Raw genomic sequence first — 20,208 nt, 5'->3', positions numbered from 1 at the left:
GCCTCTGCCTGCACTGGGAAATGTATTGAACTGAACAGCAATATTTCCATGTCTTCTATATGGGCTAGAAGCTTTGGGGTAGATTGACATGATTATATTTGTAGAAAGGCTAATTATAAAAAAGCCTCATGTATACCTAAAGGCATGCTCTCCTGCATATGGACTTAGTTTCCTAAGAACAATATACTCCTAAATACAAAATATGTGATTATCATACAGCAATGTTTTGCTCAAATGTTATAGCAACTCACTGTGAGTTGAAACAAATACTGAAAGTCTTTCTCAGCAAGAGAAAGAGTAGACATTCATTTTGTTCTGGTCATCTTAACAGCTTCTTTACTATAGTTTAAAAAAAAATATGAGAGAAGAGGTGAGCTTATATGGTATCTCTAGTCTGAATTTTAGAATCTGCTAAGCATGTTATTACTCTGCTTACTTAAAATAAGAAAAAAGTGCTATATTCCAACTATATTTATAACATCATACTTACAGATTGGATAATAGCAAATTATTTTAAAGAATTTATTTTATTGCCATCCAAAATTATATATGATAGATTTGCACTGCCATAGTCAAGTAAAATACACAGATGAACTGTCTATCGATAGTAGATTGGTTTGGAATTCTTAGATAGTGACTTTAGTACTAGCATTATGGAAGTGTGTAGCTGCTTCTTGACTTAGTTTTCCTCAAATATGCTAGTACATGTCATCTATTCAGGAAAAAAATTAATAGTATCATTTGGGAAAAGTGAAGATGACATGCCTAATAAAAATGATGACACCTAATTTTCTCTACAGAATAACTTGTCTGCATCTCAGAACTGTTATCCGTCATTAGACATTTCAGTTTGAAGTGTTACAATGCTTTTCTTTTGCTGCATTTAAAACCCATTTTGTTAACTACACTTTATGGTAAATTGATCCCTATATTGTACTCTTAAAGAGATATCAATATTATCTGAGCTTTTCTTAACTTCCTATTGCATTACTATTGTTAAGACGATGACTGATTGTTGCAGTGTCTAAATATATTAGTACTTACATTATAATAACCAGCTTCCATTGCTTCAAAATGAGATTTTAGTGCAAGCAGAGCCATGCTGTTTGCGTCTGTGCGGACAGTACAGACATTTCCTTCCTCTCTGATGAATGGTTCAGGTAATGATGTACTTCGCATCTTACTCTCAGATCTAGCATAAAACAACCACGAACCTGAGCCTACCTAACAAACGTGGTAACCTCTCTGTTCTGACAGAGGTAACTTTGATGGTATGTTATACTTCTTGGACCTCTTGCTTAGGGATGTCTTTAAGCATCAGAGAGACATAGATAAGCCTGTTCTCATTTCCAGTGCATACACAAAGACCAGAAACACATTTAAATGAGATCAAGACTCTCATCTCTTTAAATGGCACAGAATGTAGGTACAGTGCCTGTATCTTTCCACATGCTCTACTCATGTAGATTTTAAGAAAAAATGCCATTTTTTTCGTAGTATGCTATCTCACTTTGTTCATCCAGAACAGGTGAGTTACTGAGACAGGTAGCAACCTTGACTTCGTATTAAGTCTAAACTCAACACTCCATTCCAGGAATGATAACAAACACTTTAAGTCAATAACATAATTTAGCATCAGTAAGAGTTAGAACAGCTGTGAAGGATGCTGCAGGCAACATGTTTATGTGCACTCTTTACCTGGGTCCTGATCCTGTATATGCACAATGGTACTGCATGAGTCCAATGATATGAGATGTTGAGGACAACACTAATTTTGAACCACTGATCGCTGTTGTCTCTGGGGACCAAAGTGATCCCTGTGCTGATGTGTTTTCCACCAATGGTATGTGGAAATGTGGAAATACTTGCTGTGTATTTAGTTAATTGTTTAGTTCTTAAATAAAAGTGATTATTTGTTTCTCTCTGTTAGCCACTTTCCTGTGTAGCTCATATGAATTATCTTCAAAGTAAGTTACTGTGCTGTGTGATTATAATAATTTTGACTGTGTTTTGCTTGCCTGTCTTTCCTTTCTGTTGAACTACGGCCTTGTTTGGAAACCTGTCATTGCTAATGTGAGACATTCAGAGCTGTTTGTGAGGAGGCTTGGGTAAATACCAGAACATGTATAGACCATACGCTTAGTAGGGACTTCTGGCACTCCTGATGAATAACATACCCATCATTTTGAGTTTTGGAGTTGTATAGTATTAATCCTTGTTTAAATTCTACCAGTGTAATATTTGTAAGGAAGAATGAAATCTGGGTTTTACTGAGTAAAGTTTTTTATTTGTATGAAGGTGATTATTTTCTTTTCTACTTAGGTCACAGCTGTTTATTCATATGAAGCAAACACAAGTAAAAATAGAAGATAAATTACTAACCCCATTTCTTTGTTTCTAGTTTCATGCACATTCTGTACTTTGCATTATAATGTTTGTGCATGGGACAGCTGCGTTCCAGCCCTAATGGTCTGGCTTTGAAACACATGAAAGTGAGTGATGTTGCCATCTAGTGTTTAATGAACAAAGAAAGTAAGATATTTAATCTAAATGTATACTACAGATGAGAGAACTTTCCTTGCTTCCATTCTTTGAGATTTCCCTGGGATTCTTAGTGACCTAAAGATTTTTTAAAATCTAATTTTAATTATTTTGTTACTAACAAAAATGTGCCATATCATGCCTACTGTAAGTATTTTAAATCTGTAACAGCTGTAGTGCTCTTGATCTTTTATTAAGCAGCAGGGTTTGGCAAAAGTAACAAATATGTTCATAAGACGACATATTTTAACAGAATTGAAGGGATGCGTTGCTACTGAAGTACCACTGCAGTGAGCCTCTGGGACCCCAGCCCTGCCCTTCACATAAAGGGTGCATCTTTGTAGTAGGATTTTGTTGCAGTAAATCTGCACATTAGTTATTTTGACAGTTATTCCAGTCTATAAGTGTAATTTCTGAAGTGGAAGAAAAAAAATGTAGTGATTTAGACTTTATGGATCTGATCCCAGCCTCCTCGTCTAGATTAAATTACCTGACATCATTAAAAATCTTAGCTGAAGAATTGGTGCACATTTAGTATTTCAAAGAGTAACTTTGTGCAGTTGATGTATTTATGGCAGCTACTGTTGTTACGAACAGGAAAAAGACAAAAAAATCTTTATTCAGTAGAGTATTCAATGAAAACATAATGTTTGAAAATGTATTGTGAAGTACATATCCTGTTTGTTTTTAGGCAACTTTTTTCTGCGACTGCGAGGATGAGTATCAGGGTTCCCTGTGTGAAGAATTTGATGCTTGTCAGAGCCAGCCCTGTCAGAACAACGCAACATGCACTGATGTAGCACAGAAACACGACAGGAACAATTTCACCTGCAGCTGCCCGGCTGGTAGGTTTTGTATTATGCTTTGAATAATGCATTTGTGTTTTAACATTTGGTGCATATCTTTTGCAGAGCAGTGAACTGTGGAACTTCAGATACTAGGAAAGGAGGAAAATACAACAACAACATAAGGGCAGTTTTTAAAAGGCTGTGGAAGATTCTTCATCTGTGAAAAATGCCATTGAAAGCCCACATCTGAACCATAACCCAATGAGTGGATTGTTTGTAACTAATAGAACTTTACCTACTAAGAAGAGATGACCAAAATTTAATTTACATCAGCTTTTTCTTAATCTGTTTTTTTACTTTTCAATGTAGATTTTAAGTATACATCATAACTAACGTTTCAATAAACATGCTTTCATTGTAACTAGTAAACTCTTTTCTTCAGTTGCACCAATCAAATGGAAGAAAATTCTCTCCACGCTATGCAGTTGTTGGATTGTTGCTCAGAATTAACTTAAATTTTGAAAACTTTTTAAAAATTAATAAACTAAACTGAGTAATTTGTGGGTTTGATTAATGAACAAGTGTCTGAGTTCTCTGAAGTTATTTTAAGAATATTTGCTTTAAACATTTGATCAAATTAATATAGACATCTTAATTGAAATAAAAATTAAACTAAATATGATGGTCATATGCTGGAGGGTAAATTAAAGATACATGCTGATGGAAAAAACCTTACTAAATGCTATTATAGAAGAGTCTGCTATCTGAACTTTACATTTCAAAACCAAACTCAATTAACATAATAGAAGTTAGTTCAATATATATTTTCTGAAATTATTTAAAAGTAAAAGTTGGCTAAGATTAGGTATCAGTAGCAGGTAATTTATTTTGCTTCCTACAAACATGTTACTGTACATTTTCATTTCTGTAATACTGGTCAGTTGATATTAGAGAGAAAGGAGACTTATCTGAACAAGAAAAAAAAAAAAGAGGGGGGGCTGAGGAGGGGAAGGAAGGTGCTTCCAGAATAAACTCAAAGATCTGCAGAATATAAAAGCTGTATCATAAAAAGCAGATAGAGAAATGAATTATTTGGTCAGGCTTCTAGTGGTGGTTGTGTCTAAATGGTTATTGACTGCCTTTAATGCTGACTAGGTATCTGTGTGCATTAAGTATATATAAAAGGTACATGTAGCAATACTTCCTTTATTCTGCTCCAAAGCAGGATCATGGAGTGAGTGTTCTGATATTCTCTTAGAGATGGGAATATTGTTATTCTTTACCCTAACGCATGTCAGCACAGGCTAGAGAAACTTCTAGCTGCAGTAGATCATGTGTAAGTACCAGCCTGAAAAGTGGCTGAGCCAGAAACAGGTGGATGCAAGTGATGCTTTAATGTGGCTGCCACGTACTATCCTCGGAACTGTTTTGTGAACTTTGCAGTTCAGGAAACCAGCAACAGCAAATTATTAAGCCCCCTTCATTTTCTCCAACGACCCAGACCCTTTTAATTATACTTTTTCTGCCTCTAGGACTTGCACTTTTTCCTCTCTTTGCTTAAAGTCAGTATAGTGAATGTGCCGCAAGAAAGGGATTTATATTTGTATTTTTACATAATGACCTGGATTTACACTGTTCTGAAAAGAAGTGAAGTTGTTATGCAGGTGTACTCTATTTCATAAATTTGCCAAAGGATCAACTGTCACTTTAACAAGATATGTAAATACAGTTGAATAATGATTTAAATATGAGACGAGAAAGATCAGAGTGGAACAAACTTCAAATGTTTGAACAATCCCTACCATTACTGTCATGTTGAATATGGTTGATTCAGAATTCTTTTGGATTTTGACAAGTAGCTTCCAATTAGAAAAGAAAAAATGTATTTGTTTTGTTTGTGTTGTTTGCTTTTATTGAGATTGCTATCATGGAAATTGTTCTACATCAAGTACTATTAGGCTAAATTTCTTTTTTGAAATTCCCTACCTCAGAAGAAATACAAGAATGATTCTAAAAAAACCCCTGCCTGAATTCCATGAAATCAAAATTTTTATTGGAATATAATTTTAATATAAAATACTTTTCCAAATACTTCAAAGTTCTTGGGTTTAGTTGTGTAAAAAAAGCTTTAGGGGGAATATTTATGGTAATTCTGATGTGCTTATTGTAAAGGCTAAGACTGTTTCCACTAGGAAAGCTTAATATTTTCAAGTTGTACAGCTAAGTTTTGCAGAGTAACATCATAAGTATACTTCCCACTTTTGTACAACACTCCAAAAGTATCACTGCTGTTGTTACACTTAGATTGAGTCTGTGATAGTTCCTGCTTCTATTGGTAAGTTACAAATTACAATGCCTTGATAAAGCAAATTGATTTTATTTGTGTAATGATAAAAAATCCTAGGGCTTTTTCGGTTATTATGATCCCAGATATCTGCATCAAGTGCATATGTATTTTTTTTAAATTTGGCCTCTCCATATTTTAAAAGCTGCCTGTGAGTTAAAAACGTAGTCGCTATTAGGGGCAGGCATTTCAATTGCTTGCTTCATAAAGTGCTAACACAATTGTAGAAAAATTGATACCATGAGATGCTAGGAAACAATAAGTAAGATCATGACAGTTTCTTTGAAGAAAACGTATTTCTCTTACATATTTTTGAAATATAATATATTTCCATTGACGTCTTACTGTCTTTTATCTTTGGATTTTATCCTTTCCATTTAGAAACTATTTCTCTAAAATATAATTTATGCCCTGTTATTTTCATAATTGTTTCTTCTCCTTGTCTCTAGAACAACTGTCAGCTCCTATTGGGGAAAAAAATTATGTCAAAATTCTAAATATTTCCATCTACAAAATTCCTTCTACTTCTCATGGTATAAAACAAAGCTTACAATAGATGGAATGAAATTATTTGGTTTCCATATGTGAAGGCTTCCTTTCTGAATGACTGTGTGATCAAGTCCCTCTGTAAATCCTCAGTAAGCCATATATAATTAACTTCATTTATTACCTTCTGGAACTTGCATGGTTGTGCTTGATGGCCTCCATGCATTATGTTTAGGTTTAGCTTTTAATTTTTTAAAAAGATTTTTTCTTAATTTTTTTAATAGCAAATGTCTGATGTTATGCAGATGGCTTAATCATTGTTAACTTCAGTGGCTTGTGTTTCTACTCATATTTTTTTTCCCCCAAATTTGTGCCCACACATCAAAAAATAGGAAAACTAGCTGTTTTCATATAATTATGAATTTCTACAAACTATTCATTGCATATGGAAAAATATTAAAGAAAATGGTAAATAAATATTTAATTATCATAAATGTCTCTACATGCAAGTTTCAGAAGCATTTGAATGTGAATAGGATCATGTTTCCCAAATCATGATAGAAAGAAGCGTTATGAAGATAAGCATCAGCACAAAATGAATAAGTGTAATGATTCTTAAAGTGTATCTCACCAGAAAACTGCCTCACGCCCCGCCCCCCGCCAATGATTGCTTTAGCACCTCTTAATTTGTAGCACTTGCGACATATTTGCTGTGAAATTCCTGAATCATATTCTCTTTCAGATGGACAAAACATGCCCTATAGATAATAATGAGACATTTATTTTCCTAAAGCTGACATAAAATATTATCTCTGATGAGTTTTCCCACAAGCTATAATGACAATCACAGGAAGTCAGATTCTTGTAGCAAGCTTCTGAGCAATGCAATCATTTCTGCTTTTCTGTGCCAACGTTCTTTTGGATACGCATTGAATTCCAGGGTAATTTTTAGCTTTCACAAACTTGGTAACAGTTTAAAGATGGAAACATGTTTAAATGAGTTAAGCTTATTCAATACTGTGTTATGATTCATAAAAATAATCAGTTGAATGTGAGGACTTGAAAAAAATATGAAGCCTATAGATGAAAGAAATCAGTTGATGTAGTTTTCTAGAATATTTCATTGCTGTTTTTGTAAATTTTATGTTAATTTGAGACCAGTTAGAATTACAGAAAATCACTAGTTACACAGAGTGAGGCTGATGTCCCTCCAAGTGCCTCAATCCAGTCCAGAGGAGCTACCTCATGAGAGCACAGTTCTGGTTTTCGCCCTCATTATTTTTCTCCAGTTTAGGTGATTTATGGGCATTGATCCAGATGCAACATACAACAGAGTTTCTTTTCCTAGGTTTTACATTGCAGAAAATAGGATCATAATTTAGCGCTGTATAGCATATAAAAAGCAGTAAGGTACACAGAGAGGAAAGTCTTATAGATCCTTTTCTATAGTAGTGCTTTAGCAACTCCAAATATAGCAATCTGTGTTGAGAGCTATTCTGTGGTGACATCAATAGATTTGAACAGGTATAGGTATTAGCCTGCCCCAAAGACTTAAAAATGTTAATTTTGATTGCATTAAAAATAATTCTTTAATAAAAAATAAGATTTTTTCTTTTTTCTTTTTTTTTTTTCCTTTTTACTTTTTCTCCTCTGCGTAAGCAAAATCCTAGTCCAGGCATGTCCTCTATCTCACCCTGGGGTCTTTGTCTTAGATACCTATTCTTAGCAGTGTATTAACAGTGTCACCTAGTCATAGCTTACTGGTCTTTAACACCATACATTGTGTTAAACGTACTTTTTATGGAAAATATTTACAATTTTAAGTAGGGTTCCTTTTAAAAAATAAAATGTATCTGTGTGTAGTGTGTAATTTCTTCTTCAGTCATGCATCCAAGATGGTTTCTTGGATGTAAATAAAAATTAGAAAGAGGAATGTGTGGTATTTGTTAAGGAATTTAAGTTTGAAGTGTTTAATCATTTCAATTGTATTTTGTAAGTTTGTTTATTTTGGGGGGATGCGTTATAGACATCAGACATATGGAACAAAGTAAACTTATGGTCAAATAGTACAGTACACACAATCTGTAGCTTGTGAACTTATAGGAGCTTATTTGGAAGAGTTTGCAACTGTGCTGAGCAGTTCTTCACAGCTCCCACTTAAAATAAACACTCTTTTTGAAGCCCAGAAGTAGGAGCAAATGGCAGTCATTCAGCATATGCACAAATAATTCATAATGTCAAGTCTTGTTTAAAGTCTTGCTAAAGATTATTGACTTGAGATTCAAGATGTGTTTGAAAACCATTCAAAAATGACTTCTTTTTTGGTTATATGGGTGCTGATGAGGACCCAACACCAACCTCCATTATACTGGTGCTGTCAGAATATTGCTGCTGGTAAAATAAAATTGATGTGATCTCAAGCTTTCCACTGCTTATTTATATTTCTCCAGTGAAGTATAAGTTCTAATTAAAAATCTCATTTTATAAGAATGAGATTTATAAGAAATATAACAAATTAGAAGACTGTCCTGGATTCTGTTTCTTACTTTGGTTAATTTTATTCAAGAAAACTAATGATGCTGTTTGAATGACCTAGTAATACATTTAGTGATAAAACCTCATTTTTGCTATATTTTCTGAATGTTTTGTGCTGTTTTGTAGGTTACACTGGAGAGCTGTGCCAGTCAGAGATTGATCATTGCATCCAGCAGCCATGCCAAAATGGAGGTACCTGCTCATCCAACATCAATGGATTCAGTTGTCAGTGCCCAGAAGGTAAACAGCAGACCTATCTAGTACCTCATACAAATTGGTGTTTTGCAGGGTGTACGTAGTCTAAATTTTCAGTTATATTTATATTTATATTTTTTAAAATATTTTAAAAATTGTTCCTCGGACATAACTGTAGGCAGAAAAAAATCCAGATGAGAACTCTTTGTATAATCAGCAATAGTATATGAAGTACGGTAGGAGGTTGTGTTTCGGTGTATATGTGGTGTAGAAATGTTCTCTCATTCTCTGGCACCTCTACAGTAGAATTCAGGCTCCAGCACTGTGAGGACGGTGAATCTGAGGAGACTTAGGGTGTGGTCTGATTTTTGTGTTGTCCAGTAAATGTGTGAGAAAGAGGTGCCTCCCTTGTAATATTGGCATATTTCTGCATATGGGTCAGTTGGCTAAAATGTGTGTAAAAGCAGTAATTCAAAAACAAAGGAATGATTTCAATCCTGCAAAGTTTTAATTCATTCTTCTTTCTGTTTGGACTTATTCCTTTCTGTACATGAAAGCCTTTTGGTGATTCTCATTGGTAAATGCTGTAAATGTAACTCTGCAAAATGAGGACACCACAAGTGCTTTCGTAACAATTTGCTGACTGGAATGGCAGATGCCTAAATTGCTCATAAAAAGAATTATCAGGAGTGAAAGCTCTCAATTATGAAGGCTTCTATTAGTTATTTATAATTAAAATTAGAACCTTGAACTAATTATATCCCTGTTCTTACTTGATCTGTGGATGTTGGTTTTTATTCTGCCAGCACCTTACGCTTACTCTAAGGGTACAAGTCTTTGAGAACTGCTGCAGTAATATATAGTTGCTTAATACTGAAGATTATCTGTAATTTCTTTAGACTGATTCCTTGCTTTTCTAGAGTGTTATGCTTTAATGAGTGACCCACTTAACAGCTGTGTTGAAACACAGACACTGACATTTTGACAGCAGTGCAGATCTTGCATTTGGAAAATTGTTTGCCTTATAACTAGTAGCAAAATTCAGTGAGAAAATTATTAGATGTTAGACTTGGTCAATAATTTACTTGCGTTTTTCTGAAGATCCTTGAACAGATTTCGTTAAAGATGCTTTGCCGGAAATGATCTTTCCAATAATAAATGCTTGGAAAAGTAGCTACTGGGAGGTTGTTTTAGAATTGCCATATTTCCGTGTGCGGCATACCTTAATTGCTTGCTGCTGCTGACCTGGTAATGAATATGCTGACCATCTCTCAACTTCTCTCCTGCTGCCATTTGAGACGCTGGCCACAGGGCAAGGTTACTGGTGGGCTGAGGTCCCCACATGGCCCCATCACCCATCCTGTGCTGCGGGCCTGCTGTGGTGCTGCGCCTGCGATAAGGTGCTTGTAGCATGGCTCTTTGGTGCCCTGCTAGAAGGCGTTTATGCCTTGGGTGCCGTGTGGGGTGGTGGCTGCTCTCCTGCTCAGGGAGCTCATGCCGGCAGCAATTAGCCGGTGAACGGGAGCGGGGCAGGCTGCCAGCTCTGCCTGGCCCGCAGGCCCTGGCACGGCCGCAATGCTGCTCTGGCAAGTGCGCCGGAGCCAAGGGCCCCGTGCCATTCCCCTGTGCTGTGTGGGAGACCTGAAGCACAGGAGAGGAAGACCTTCCCTTCTTCTCCATCCAGAGCTGTTCTCCCCAAAGAGAGTGACGGAGAGGTTATCTGATGTGCCACTGCTTGATGTGTAGCATTCTTATTGACAGCAGCTTTTCTGCTGCAGGAGAACCAAGTTCCTTGCGCTTCTCTTTTCTCAGTTTTACATGTGTTTGGCTATCTCTGTGTCACGCCACTTGGTCCTACCTTCTTGTTGCCTGCTTTGTTTCTTGAATACTTATCTTCTGCTCTTTTCTTTGCCACTGATCCATATTTGGGTTTGATAAGTTTCCAGTTGTCACTGTTGTGTGTTCTGCTTTAAGTAGGCTTATTTTGGCACTGTCATTGTACTAGCTTAGTATTTAGGCTGTGTGCTCTGCTCTTTTTCCTTCTGGGCACATTGGTACCATTTTCTCAGTATTCTGGTATTTTTGTTTGTCGGCACTTCTGTTCTAATTATGTGCTACAAACTTGTGCTCCTTTTCTGCTTGAAGTCTTGAGGTTTTCTATGGTTTCTGGACTTTACTTAAAGATATGATGGGCTTTTTGACCCTTCCAGAGGAAAGAAAAGAAATTACAATTACTTAGCAACTTCAAGAAGTACCTCTACTCATAGACATTGTTCATAGGCAAACATGCATTCTGGGTCACTTGTCTGAAACCTTCTGTGCAGATTTACCAGTTCTAGTCTCCCAAGATAATTTCCATGTTTCCAAGAACAGCCATGTTACAGAGCAAGGACAGAATTGGGGGAAGGGCTGTTACTCTGATTGCTTATTTATATGTCTAACATGCTCACACGGTATAAATGTTTTCAAAAAGCACTGGGGCAACATAAGAAAGAAATTTTACTGAAATACATTTACAACTCTCGTTAAAATCAGTTTTCTTACGTTGACCTGTATTATTTCCAATGTAGAAAAAGCCTTTGGAGGGGATAGAAATTTTCAGGAATCGCTTTCTGTCTGGACTGCCCAGGGTTATTTCCCTTAGAAAGAACAGTCTTGTACATGCTGTGTCTGATTCTCAGTCCCTTGGACATGAGAAAATCATTCTTAGGTTTGCAGGAACAAATGCCATCTTGTGTGCATGGTTGCTTTTCTCGAGTGAGCCTGTGATAACTCAAGAGCAGCCCCAAAGGTTCTCCCTGACTCCCTAATAATTGCCGTTGTTTCAAAGAGCAAATGCTTCCCATGAAGTTATGTGTCTGTGCTTCCTACTCATGTCCCCACCGTCAAGAGGGGAGAGTGTTGGTGCAGAAGTGACACAGTCTGTCTGCAAGGGCCAGTGCTATTGCTCTGGAGTAGCCTAATGGGCATATTAGGTAATAAGATGTTGCTTTTCTCTCTTGTTCAGGAAGATCTACTAATGCCAATGAGCTCAGGAATTCAGATATTTTGTGGAGGGAAAGAAAGGGTTGGTTTAACAAAATATATTCTCTAAATTTACTAATGACTGCATTTCCTGTGATTCTTCTTTCTTCTTTTGAGGTATTATCCTCTCATAGAGGCATATTTTGAGAGCTTTTGTTTGGGTTTTGAAGAGATTTGGTTATTTTTGTAAATACAACAAAGGATAGTTAATTGAAAATTGCAGATGTAATAACTTGCAGATTTGCTATTTTTTAGCATGTCCTCAAATTTTCCATTAAAAAAAACCCTACCAAAAACCCATGATAGGTTTCTAATTTAAGTGAGGTCTCTTGCTCTGCTGCTATTCTCCTGCTGGGCTTAACAGTAATTGCTTGTTGAGAAGAGGCCTTCCTTTCTGTAGTGCTAATTCAGCACAGTGGGGGAAAGGTAGCCAAGGAGCTTATATATGTGTAAAAACTAAATGACTGGAGATATAATGTAGTTAGGCAGAAAATGATAAGAGAAGATGGAAAGTATCATGAAGGGAAAAGAAAAGGATGGCAGAAAAAGGAATGAGACAGAAACAATGAGGAATGATCTCGAGATTGTGCATTTCTTTTGCAAGTGAGATCTGTGGTTCATGAAAGTAGCATGTGATTACTTAGAGAAGGTGAGATCGGAGGCACTGAAAGAGCAGCTTGAATCAGATATGAACATTTCATGATTATTCTTTAGACAATTTTACTGTCTTAAAAGTCCTTTAGTAAAGAAAATTTCTTTATGCTTGCAGATTCCATTTTCTGTGTGATGCATTGTAGATTTTAATGTCCCAAATATGTCAGAAAATAAACTGCTATCTGAAGTTGAGTCACCTGTGCTAAAGAGAAAATTGGATTTTATACTCAAATTTATAGTGAAGAAGCTTATGCAATACTAAGGACTGAAAATTTTGTTCAAAATTTTTACTCTTTATTATTGTGAAAAGGATGTTTGGGGTATTGTAGTTACTTACAATGTGGTAGGGATCTTTGATCATCCTCTTTAAAGTTTCGTGATAATAAACATACATTTAGCAAATATTACCTTCAGATGATCATGCAAAGAAATTTCTAGACATTCTAAAAACCTACACGTAGTAAACATATGTCAACCTGAACATGGATATTTGAAATTCATATTGAGAATGATTCTGTAAATACCCATATCACTCTTAGATATCTCCTCTGATTTTCTTCTACTTATTGTAATGTATAACATACTACTGTATTGACAATAATATTAATTTTATTTGAGTTGATTGGGGTACTGCTCATCAATTTATATATTTGGTTGCTTCATTTTCTTTAAGTCACTCAGAAGTTATGTAAATTCCCAAAGCATCCTGAAGTGAAATTCAATATACAAATAATAGTTAGAAACATAGAAAAAGCTGGTTGGAATAAGCAAATATAATTACAATAAATGTTTCATCAATGGAGAAACTATTTATCCTTACTTATGTAGTTATTAAATTCATTGAAATATTTGTTAAAAGTTGTTTTGCTTGTGGTTTTTTTTTTTGTTTTGGTTTGGTTTTTTTAAAGTGTATGGAAATTGCCTGATTGTGTGGTGAGGAAATGCAAGTCTCACTAATCTGTTCCTTACACATGCAAATTTTGTAAAGTTGATACAATGAAAGACTTGGTACTTGTGTGTATATATATATATATATTTTAAACATTTGGAGAGCCTTTGTTAATATCGCTCCTAAGAAAATATTAAAATAGTAGTGGAATATAGTTTTGAACAAAGCCAGATAATAATGAGCAAAGCGCAGATCAGTTATTCAAAGAAATAAACTTCTGTTGCAAGATGTTTCTGAAGTTCTGTTACATGCAATTTTAATGTCCTGATGATGTGTACAGATGAACTGCATTCAGTGTTATAGGAAACATTAAACTTTGATAAAAATAGCAAGCATTCAGCTGGCCAACCACATGAAACTGGCTTGGATTCTTGGGATTTTGCTACTTTCTCTATGCAGAGGTCACCTGCTCTGACAGAAGTGGCAGAAATCTTTTCATTCAGATTAATATATTTTTGAAAAATAGTCATCAGCAATAATGGATTTCATAGCCATCCTGTAGAAGAAGATAGAGAGAAAACAATGCTATGATTAGGAATAGATAACTTGAAATTCACATTTCTGGACTGATTTTATTTTACTATTGACAATTTGATTTGACTAGCTGCAGGTAACAACAGCTAGGCAACACACTGAGCAAAAGTGCCCTGAAATACCTGCAGGTACTTCTGGAAATACTGGAAAGCAGCAAATTTATGAATGCTCTTACTGTGCTTTCTGTGGTTTAAAAAATAGAGTTTGACAGCTATAGAAGATGCTAAGTTGTGATTCATATGTGTTGATTTGCAATAGCAGCTAGAAAATGCACATTGTCACCATGAATTTTAATTGACTGGGAGAACAGAAGTTATTTGCCTAGATTAAGAATAGTTTAAGTTTCAAGGTCTTCACTTTTTCTGGGCTTCATTGTTCATGTAAAAGCCTTTTTCTATATTATATCTTGCAGATGTGATTCTAACTTCTTTAGGTTTACATACAATAAACCTATTTATTGTCTTGATTCCAGGAAACTAGGCCACACAGCTGTTGCCTATAGAAGATTTCCCAAGATTACTGGTGATTAGAGAATGCAGAAGTCTTCATATTATCATAAGAGAGTTTAATTTACCTGAAGAACATTTTGTTGTTAATTAAAAATTTTTATGGCTGTTTAGTTTCTGGTACTTTCTGCTAATCTAATGTTTTTGCCTAGCATCTTCCCAAATTGCTCTTATTTTTAATAGACTTCTCCTTAATGCTTTAATGGGTTTAGCGTGTGTTCATCTTTATCCATAAAGACTTTGTGAGGGTGAATTTTAATAAAAATCTTACAACTACATTTTAATGATTTCTAGATTCCTTATGATGAGTATCTTTTTTCCCTTTACAGAATTCTGATGAAATACCATCAGGCATCTTATATTTCCTCACAAAACAATTTTCTATAGAGAAAATAATAAATTGCCTGTATTTCTTCTAATATTTATCCCTGTATTTCATACCCTAAAGGTTTTGTAATCCTGAGTCCTAGACTTAATTTTTCACCTTTGTGTAATTCTTGGAATTCGGTCTAATATAAAATTCAGGCAAGTTGGTTGTTCTGCAGACTGTATAAAAAGAGTTGTACAGTATCTTCAGAAAGTTTAACTTCCTTGATTTGTACATGGCTCTTTTGCTTTCAATAGCCAAGTAATTAAAATCCCACCGTGGTGAGAAATCTGGCTTTTATCCAGAGCTTTTCTATCTCTGAAAACATTTTCTGATCTAGTTTCTATCACTGCCCTGCAGGTCTGTAGCAATATATAAAGAATATCACCTGACTTAATACTTTTGTTCTTCTTGACAACTAGCCAAATGGTCTGATCCATGTAAGCACAAATATTGTATTGTGGTTTTTAGCAATATAAATGTTTTCTAATATTGCCTTTCTCCTTTACCTTCTGTGTTATTCCTTTGGTAAATTTTGCATTCAGATCTTTCAAATCACGAGTAGTCTTTACATTTCAGTCATGTCCCTGTTACACCAATAACAACCTAGATGCACAGTTGGGTTCCTGTTAGCTGGCTGAAGAACAGTCCAGGGGATATTTATCCACAGATAAATAATCCTGGTTTTTATTACATTTTTCTCCAGCATTTGATTCCGTTTTCAATCAATACACCTCTGACTTTGTTTTTTTAAATTTATTATTTGCATTATTTGTTTTCAACAGTTTTATTGGCATGGACTTAAATGTACATTCAGAAATGCCAAAGTAATAGATCTTCAGTTCAGATGTGTAACTACTGCTGCTTTGAGTATTTTTGGTTATTTAACTCGTACATAAGATTTAAACTTCCAAAATCAACTAAACACGTTTCGCAGTGCAGTCAAAGATAGCACAAGGGCAACATGTTTTAGTGTATTTTAAAGCTGCATATGTTCTTGAAGTGCTTTGTCACTTGAAACATTAGCCATCTGCCAGTAAGCTTCTCTTTGTCGGGAAGATTATTGCAAAGGTTGTAGTGAAGCAGCATTAGTGTCATTGTGTGACCTCAGATCTCTTTGATCCTTTTTAATCTGGTTTCAGAGTTAGTGTAGAGATTTCACCGGAGTCATTGGCTGATCTCCTGGTAATAGTTAAAAGTCCTTACAGATTCTTTTAGATCTGTCCAGCATTTTGTGATGACGGGACAGGCTTTTTTTAATTTGTCAGTAAACTGTTGCTGGAATTAGATTCTTGATTTTAGGGTTTCTGTTCTTTTCAGTTTCTGATGGTTATGAAGTTCCCATCTACAGGAAGGACCTCTAATACAGGATTCCACAGTATCTGTTTTTAAGCTCTCCCTCTTCAACACTGGTGTGCAGGTGGTCCTGCTAAAGCCTGTGAAGCAATCTGAGCCATAGGCTAGCAAAATGGAGAGGCCAGAAGGCTCTTGCCTGTTCTTTGCCTGTGCCCTGCCACACCTGCTTTTCTTTCCTGGTCTGTTGCTGAGTTACTTATGGCTAAACTCTTAAAAGTTCAATCTGTAGGTTGTTTCTTTTTTTTATTACTTTTTTTTTTTTAAATTGGATTATTTTTTCTTTGTTTTTCATTCCATAGCTCTGACTTAAGATTTATGAGCATATGAGGGAAACATGGCTTTTTAAGTCATTTGTCCAGGACTGACTATTCTGAGGACGTTCCTAAAATTCTGCTGCCAACAGTAGCCCAGAATATCCTAGTTTTCTCTGGAACTCACAGGGCAGTTGTGGCCTTTCCGTCTTTTTCTTAGTTACAATAATCTGAGTTTTGTTAATTCTCTAAGTAGATCCCTCTAGTACACTCTGTGTGGGTTATTCACCATTGTTTAATACCGTTTCCCTCTCTTTCTGATGCAGTTCACTGAGCTTTTGTGGATCTATAAATATCCTCAGGGTATTTAAAATTAATTGCCAGTCTCCCTTTTTTTGTGGTGTGTGCTGGAAACTTCAATGTCTTTAGGCTGGTTATCTTAGCCCTCACTCACTCTTCAAGTCTTGGAGCTCAGTCAAGTTGACAGACTATGCTCAGTTCACTAGATCTTTCTGGCCCAGGTTTTCAACAAATCTAATCAATCAAGAACAAACTATGTTTGTTTTTAGTAAATGTTTGGGGTTTTTTTGTTACGCTTTAAAATGTAAATTAATCTATTTCTTATGCGCTTGTTTTCAGAAATTGCAACCCCTGACTTGCTACCCATGATTACAGTGCTAGAACTACAGTTAAATAGTTACAGTTTAACTCACCTGAATGTGAATCATGAATAATTAGAAAAGAAAGAAAAACAAAATACCCTGAAAGTAACACATCTGTCAAAATTAACTGAACACTATTTCCTGATTAATTGTACCTTGCTTGAAATGTGGAATGACATTGTTTAGAACAAAAATATTTACTGAGTCAGTAAAAGATGATGAGATGTTGTAAAATATGTATTGAATGTGGTATTTGGTCTCACTTTTGTTATCATAAGCTTTATACAATATAGGGCTTCAGTTCTAATACATCAACTGCTTTTAATCCAGCAGCGAGACTTTATGGATACAAAACCTATAGAAATAAGGCTAAAAATCTGCTTCATTCCATCAGGGATAAGATTTCAATATTAAGTGTTAATCCAAAGTGTCACCTGTCATTGTTTCCATGCTCTGAGTTGTTTGCAGGATGCTATATAACAGAGACATCTCCTCCATCTTGATGCTTTCTCTCACCACCAGGCACGTTTTGTGTGGTGGGTTTTTTTTGTTTGGGTTTTGTTTTGTTTTGTGTGTTTTTTGTGTTTTTTTTTTTAATTCTGTTTTTCTCTCTTTCTGATTAAATATTTTTCAAATCCTAGAACAGTTTTCTTGCATTTACTTATTTTCTTTAGTGTCTGAAATGTTGCTACAATCTCCTGGATAGCAGTGGCAATGTGGTCTGTTCTTTGTCTTTTAGACTGGCACAAATGCAGTGGTTTACGCTTTCTGTTAGAGTAGATTGGTAAAGCTGGCTTGCTGGTCTTGAGTGGAGGCTGGCCTGATTTGCTCCTAATTTCTCATTCCTGGTGTATTGTAATGTTAAGAGCTGTTGTATAATGTAAGATATTCCAGGGAACTTTAAGCCTGAAAAATAATGATTTGTACAAATGGACCAAATACTCATCCAAAAATATTGGAATTGAATGGAAAGGACAATTTGCTCTTTTATTTGGAAGGGTGCTAGAATTTGAATATACTCTTCTGACTTGCTTTTGGGTACAATAACCACGCATCATGTTACTACATATATGATATATGCGTATGTATAGATACAATCTAGAGTTATTATACTGCAACTTGTTCATATATTATTCTTTTCTACATCTGATTAAAAAAATTCCCTTGCAAGAATATACTTTTCTTTATGTCTAATTTTTACATGGTGTTGTTTCAATAAATCATTGTCTCTCCTGCTAACAAGAAGTATGTTCTTGTAAAAGATACTCTACTAAATTATTGAAGCTCAAGTAAACTCACGTGCTGCTTTAGAGGTTGTTATTCTTAACATACACATTAACAGTAATGAAAAAAAAGGTCAGTTTTGGCTTTTTTTTTTTTTTTTTCCCCAGGCTAGTCTGTTCCTGATCTTTAGAAAATCTTATCTGCTTTTCTAGCCAGACACACTTCAGAAAGTGGAAACGCACTGACAGTTTCAACAAATACTTTTGCAATTCACTGCCTTAATTATATGATAGTATTCTATCTGAAACATCTTTTATCATACTGTGTTACCGGGTAAAATTAGAGTTTAATATCTATAGGAAGTCTGTATTTTTGTAATTTTCATATAAATAAAAAATAGGAATATAGCTATATCAATGGCTTACTTTTAACTTGCTTCAGTTATTAATATTGTATGCATAGCAGAACGCTTACTTATCAAAACTATTTATTTCTTTTAGGGTTTTTAGGAACCTCTTGTGAAGACAAAATAGACCCTTGTGCATCATCTCCCTGCCAGAACAATGGAACCTGTTATGCAGACAGACTTGCCTTCTCCTGCAGTTGTAGTCCTGGATTTACAGGACCTACGTGTGCTCAGCTGATTGATTTTTGCGCTCTGAATCCTTGTGCACATGGCATTTGTCGCAGTGTTGGAACCAGCTACAGATGCCTCTGTATCCCTGGTTTGTACCAAACAGTTACATGTTTTGTAAATCCTCTAATATTTTTATATGTAGATTCCATATATAGTTTACAATGACTTCCTTTTTTTCTTTTCAGTGTATAAAACACATTGAGCAGATGTTCTGTCTGTTTAGAATAATGATAGGAATCTACACATTCCATTTGGAAAATCAAAAATTGCAGAGTGAGCACTGAAAATACCACTGAGATCCATATGGCTTGGTTGATATCTACAGCTGTATTATAAAACTATAGTCTGCAGGATAAATCTTTTTAAGGTGAGGTATAAGTGTCACTGGAGTTACAAAATTTGGTAGAGAGAATGGAAAATGTGACACTGATCATTGGGGGAGTGGAAACAAACAAGGTAGATAAACAACGGTAGAGAAGGAAAAAAAAATTGGTTACCCCATAGGTTTTTAGTTCTGGCATCCATGTTTACATAAATTACCTCTCTTCAGAAGTTCCAGTGATACTGCTTAGGTGAGTATAGCTAGTAGACTCGGCTGGTAACTGTTTGACAATGCAGCCTAACAGTGCTAAGCGTTCTGCTTAGCTCTAGATTTTTTTCTTCATTGTACCAATGTAACAGAATATCGGGGTGCTTATAGCTCCCTTTTATACATTTTAGCAATGATAATTAATAGGTGAAGTAGCAGTTAGAATGAATGATATCATGTGCTGCATGTCCACTACTGCTTAAGCACTTACAGAGTGAAAACCAATAATCTTTGTTTTCATTTGAGTAATTTTGGTGGGCTTTTTTTTAGTCTGTTTCTATAAAGCTATAAACTTGAAAACTGCAGAAGTTAAGGGGAACATAAATTCCCAGTGTACAAGGGATAAACTAAGGAGTGATACTGGACAGTTAGTAGCTCTCTATATACATAATGCTGTGACACGCATGTTGTTCTACAAAGTTCCTTTCAGAGGAATACCTTTTCTCTGCTGCTTTACCTTGCCTTGTGGGAAACCAGTCACAATTCTCCAGCTCTTTTCCCTTCTTTCTCGGTTAGCAGGATGTGCGGGTATCCTACCAATCACAAAGGTTTGGCCAGAAGTAGGC

The 20,208-nt window shown here is 35.3% G+C and overlaps 1 protein-coding gene across 1 annotated transcript in view; it reads left to right on the top strand.

The window, feature by feature from the left end:
- The window catches only part of DNER (delta/notch-like EGF repeat containing), a 137,813-nt gene that overhangs the window by 87,679 nt on the left and 29,926 nt on the right, over positions 1–20,208 (top strand). The window contains exons 8-10 of the mRNA XM_010568423.1: positions 3,233–3,386; positions 8,821–8,934; positions 18,917–19,141. Of these exons, the coding sequence (XP_010566725.1) occupies positions 3,233–3,386; positions 8,821–8,934; positions 18,917–19,141 (493 nt within the window). The remainder of the gene's footprint in view (positions 1–3,232; positions 3,387–8,820; positions 8,935–18,916; positions 19,142–20,208) is intronic.

Source organism: Haliaeetus leucocephalus, unplaced genomic scaffold (assembly GCF_000737465.1).
Source record: "Haliaeetus leucocephalus isolate CR32 unplaced genomic scaffold, Haliaeetus_leucocephalus-4.0 Scaffold240, whole genome shotgun sequence".
Classification (NCBI taxonomy): Eukaryota; Metazoa; Chordata; class Aves; order Accipitriformes; family Accipitridae; genus Haliaeetus; species Haliaeetus leucocephalus.
The sequence above is the reverse complement of the archived record's forward strand: the minus strand, read 5'-3'. Positions and strand labels throughout refer to the sequence as shown.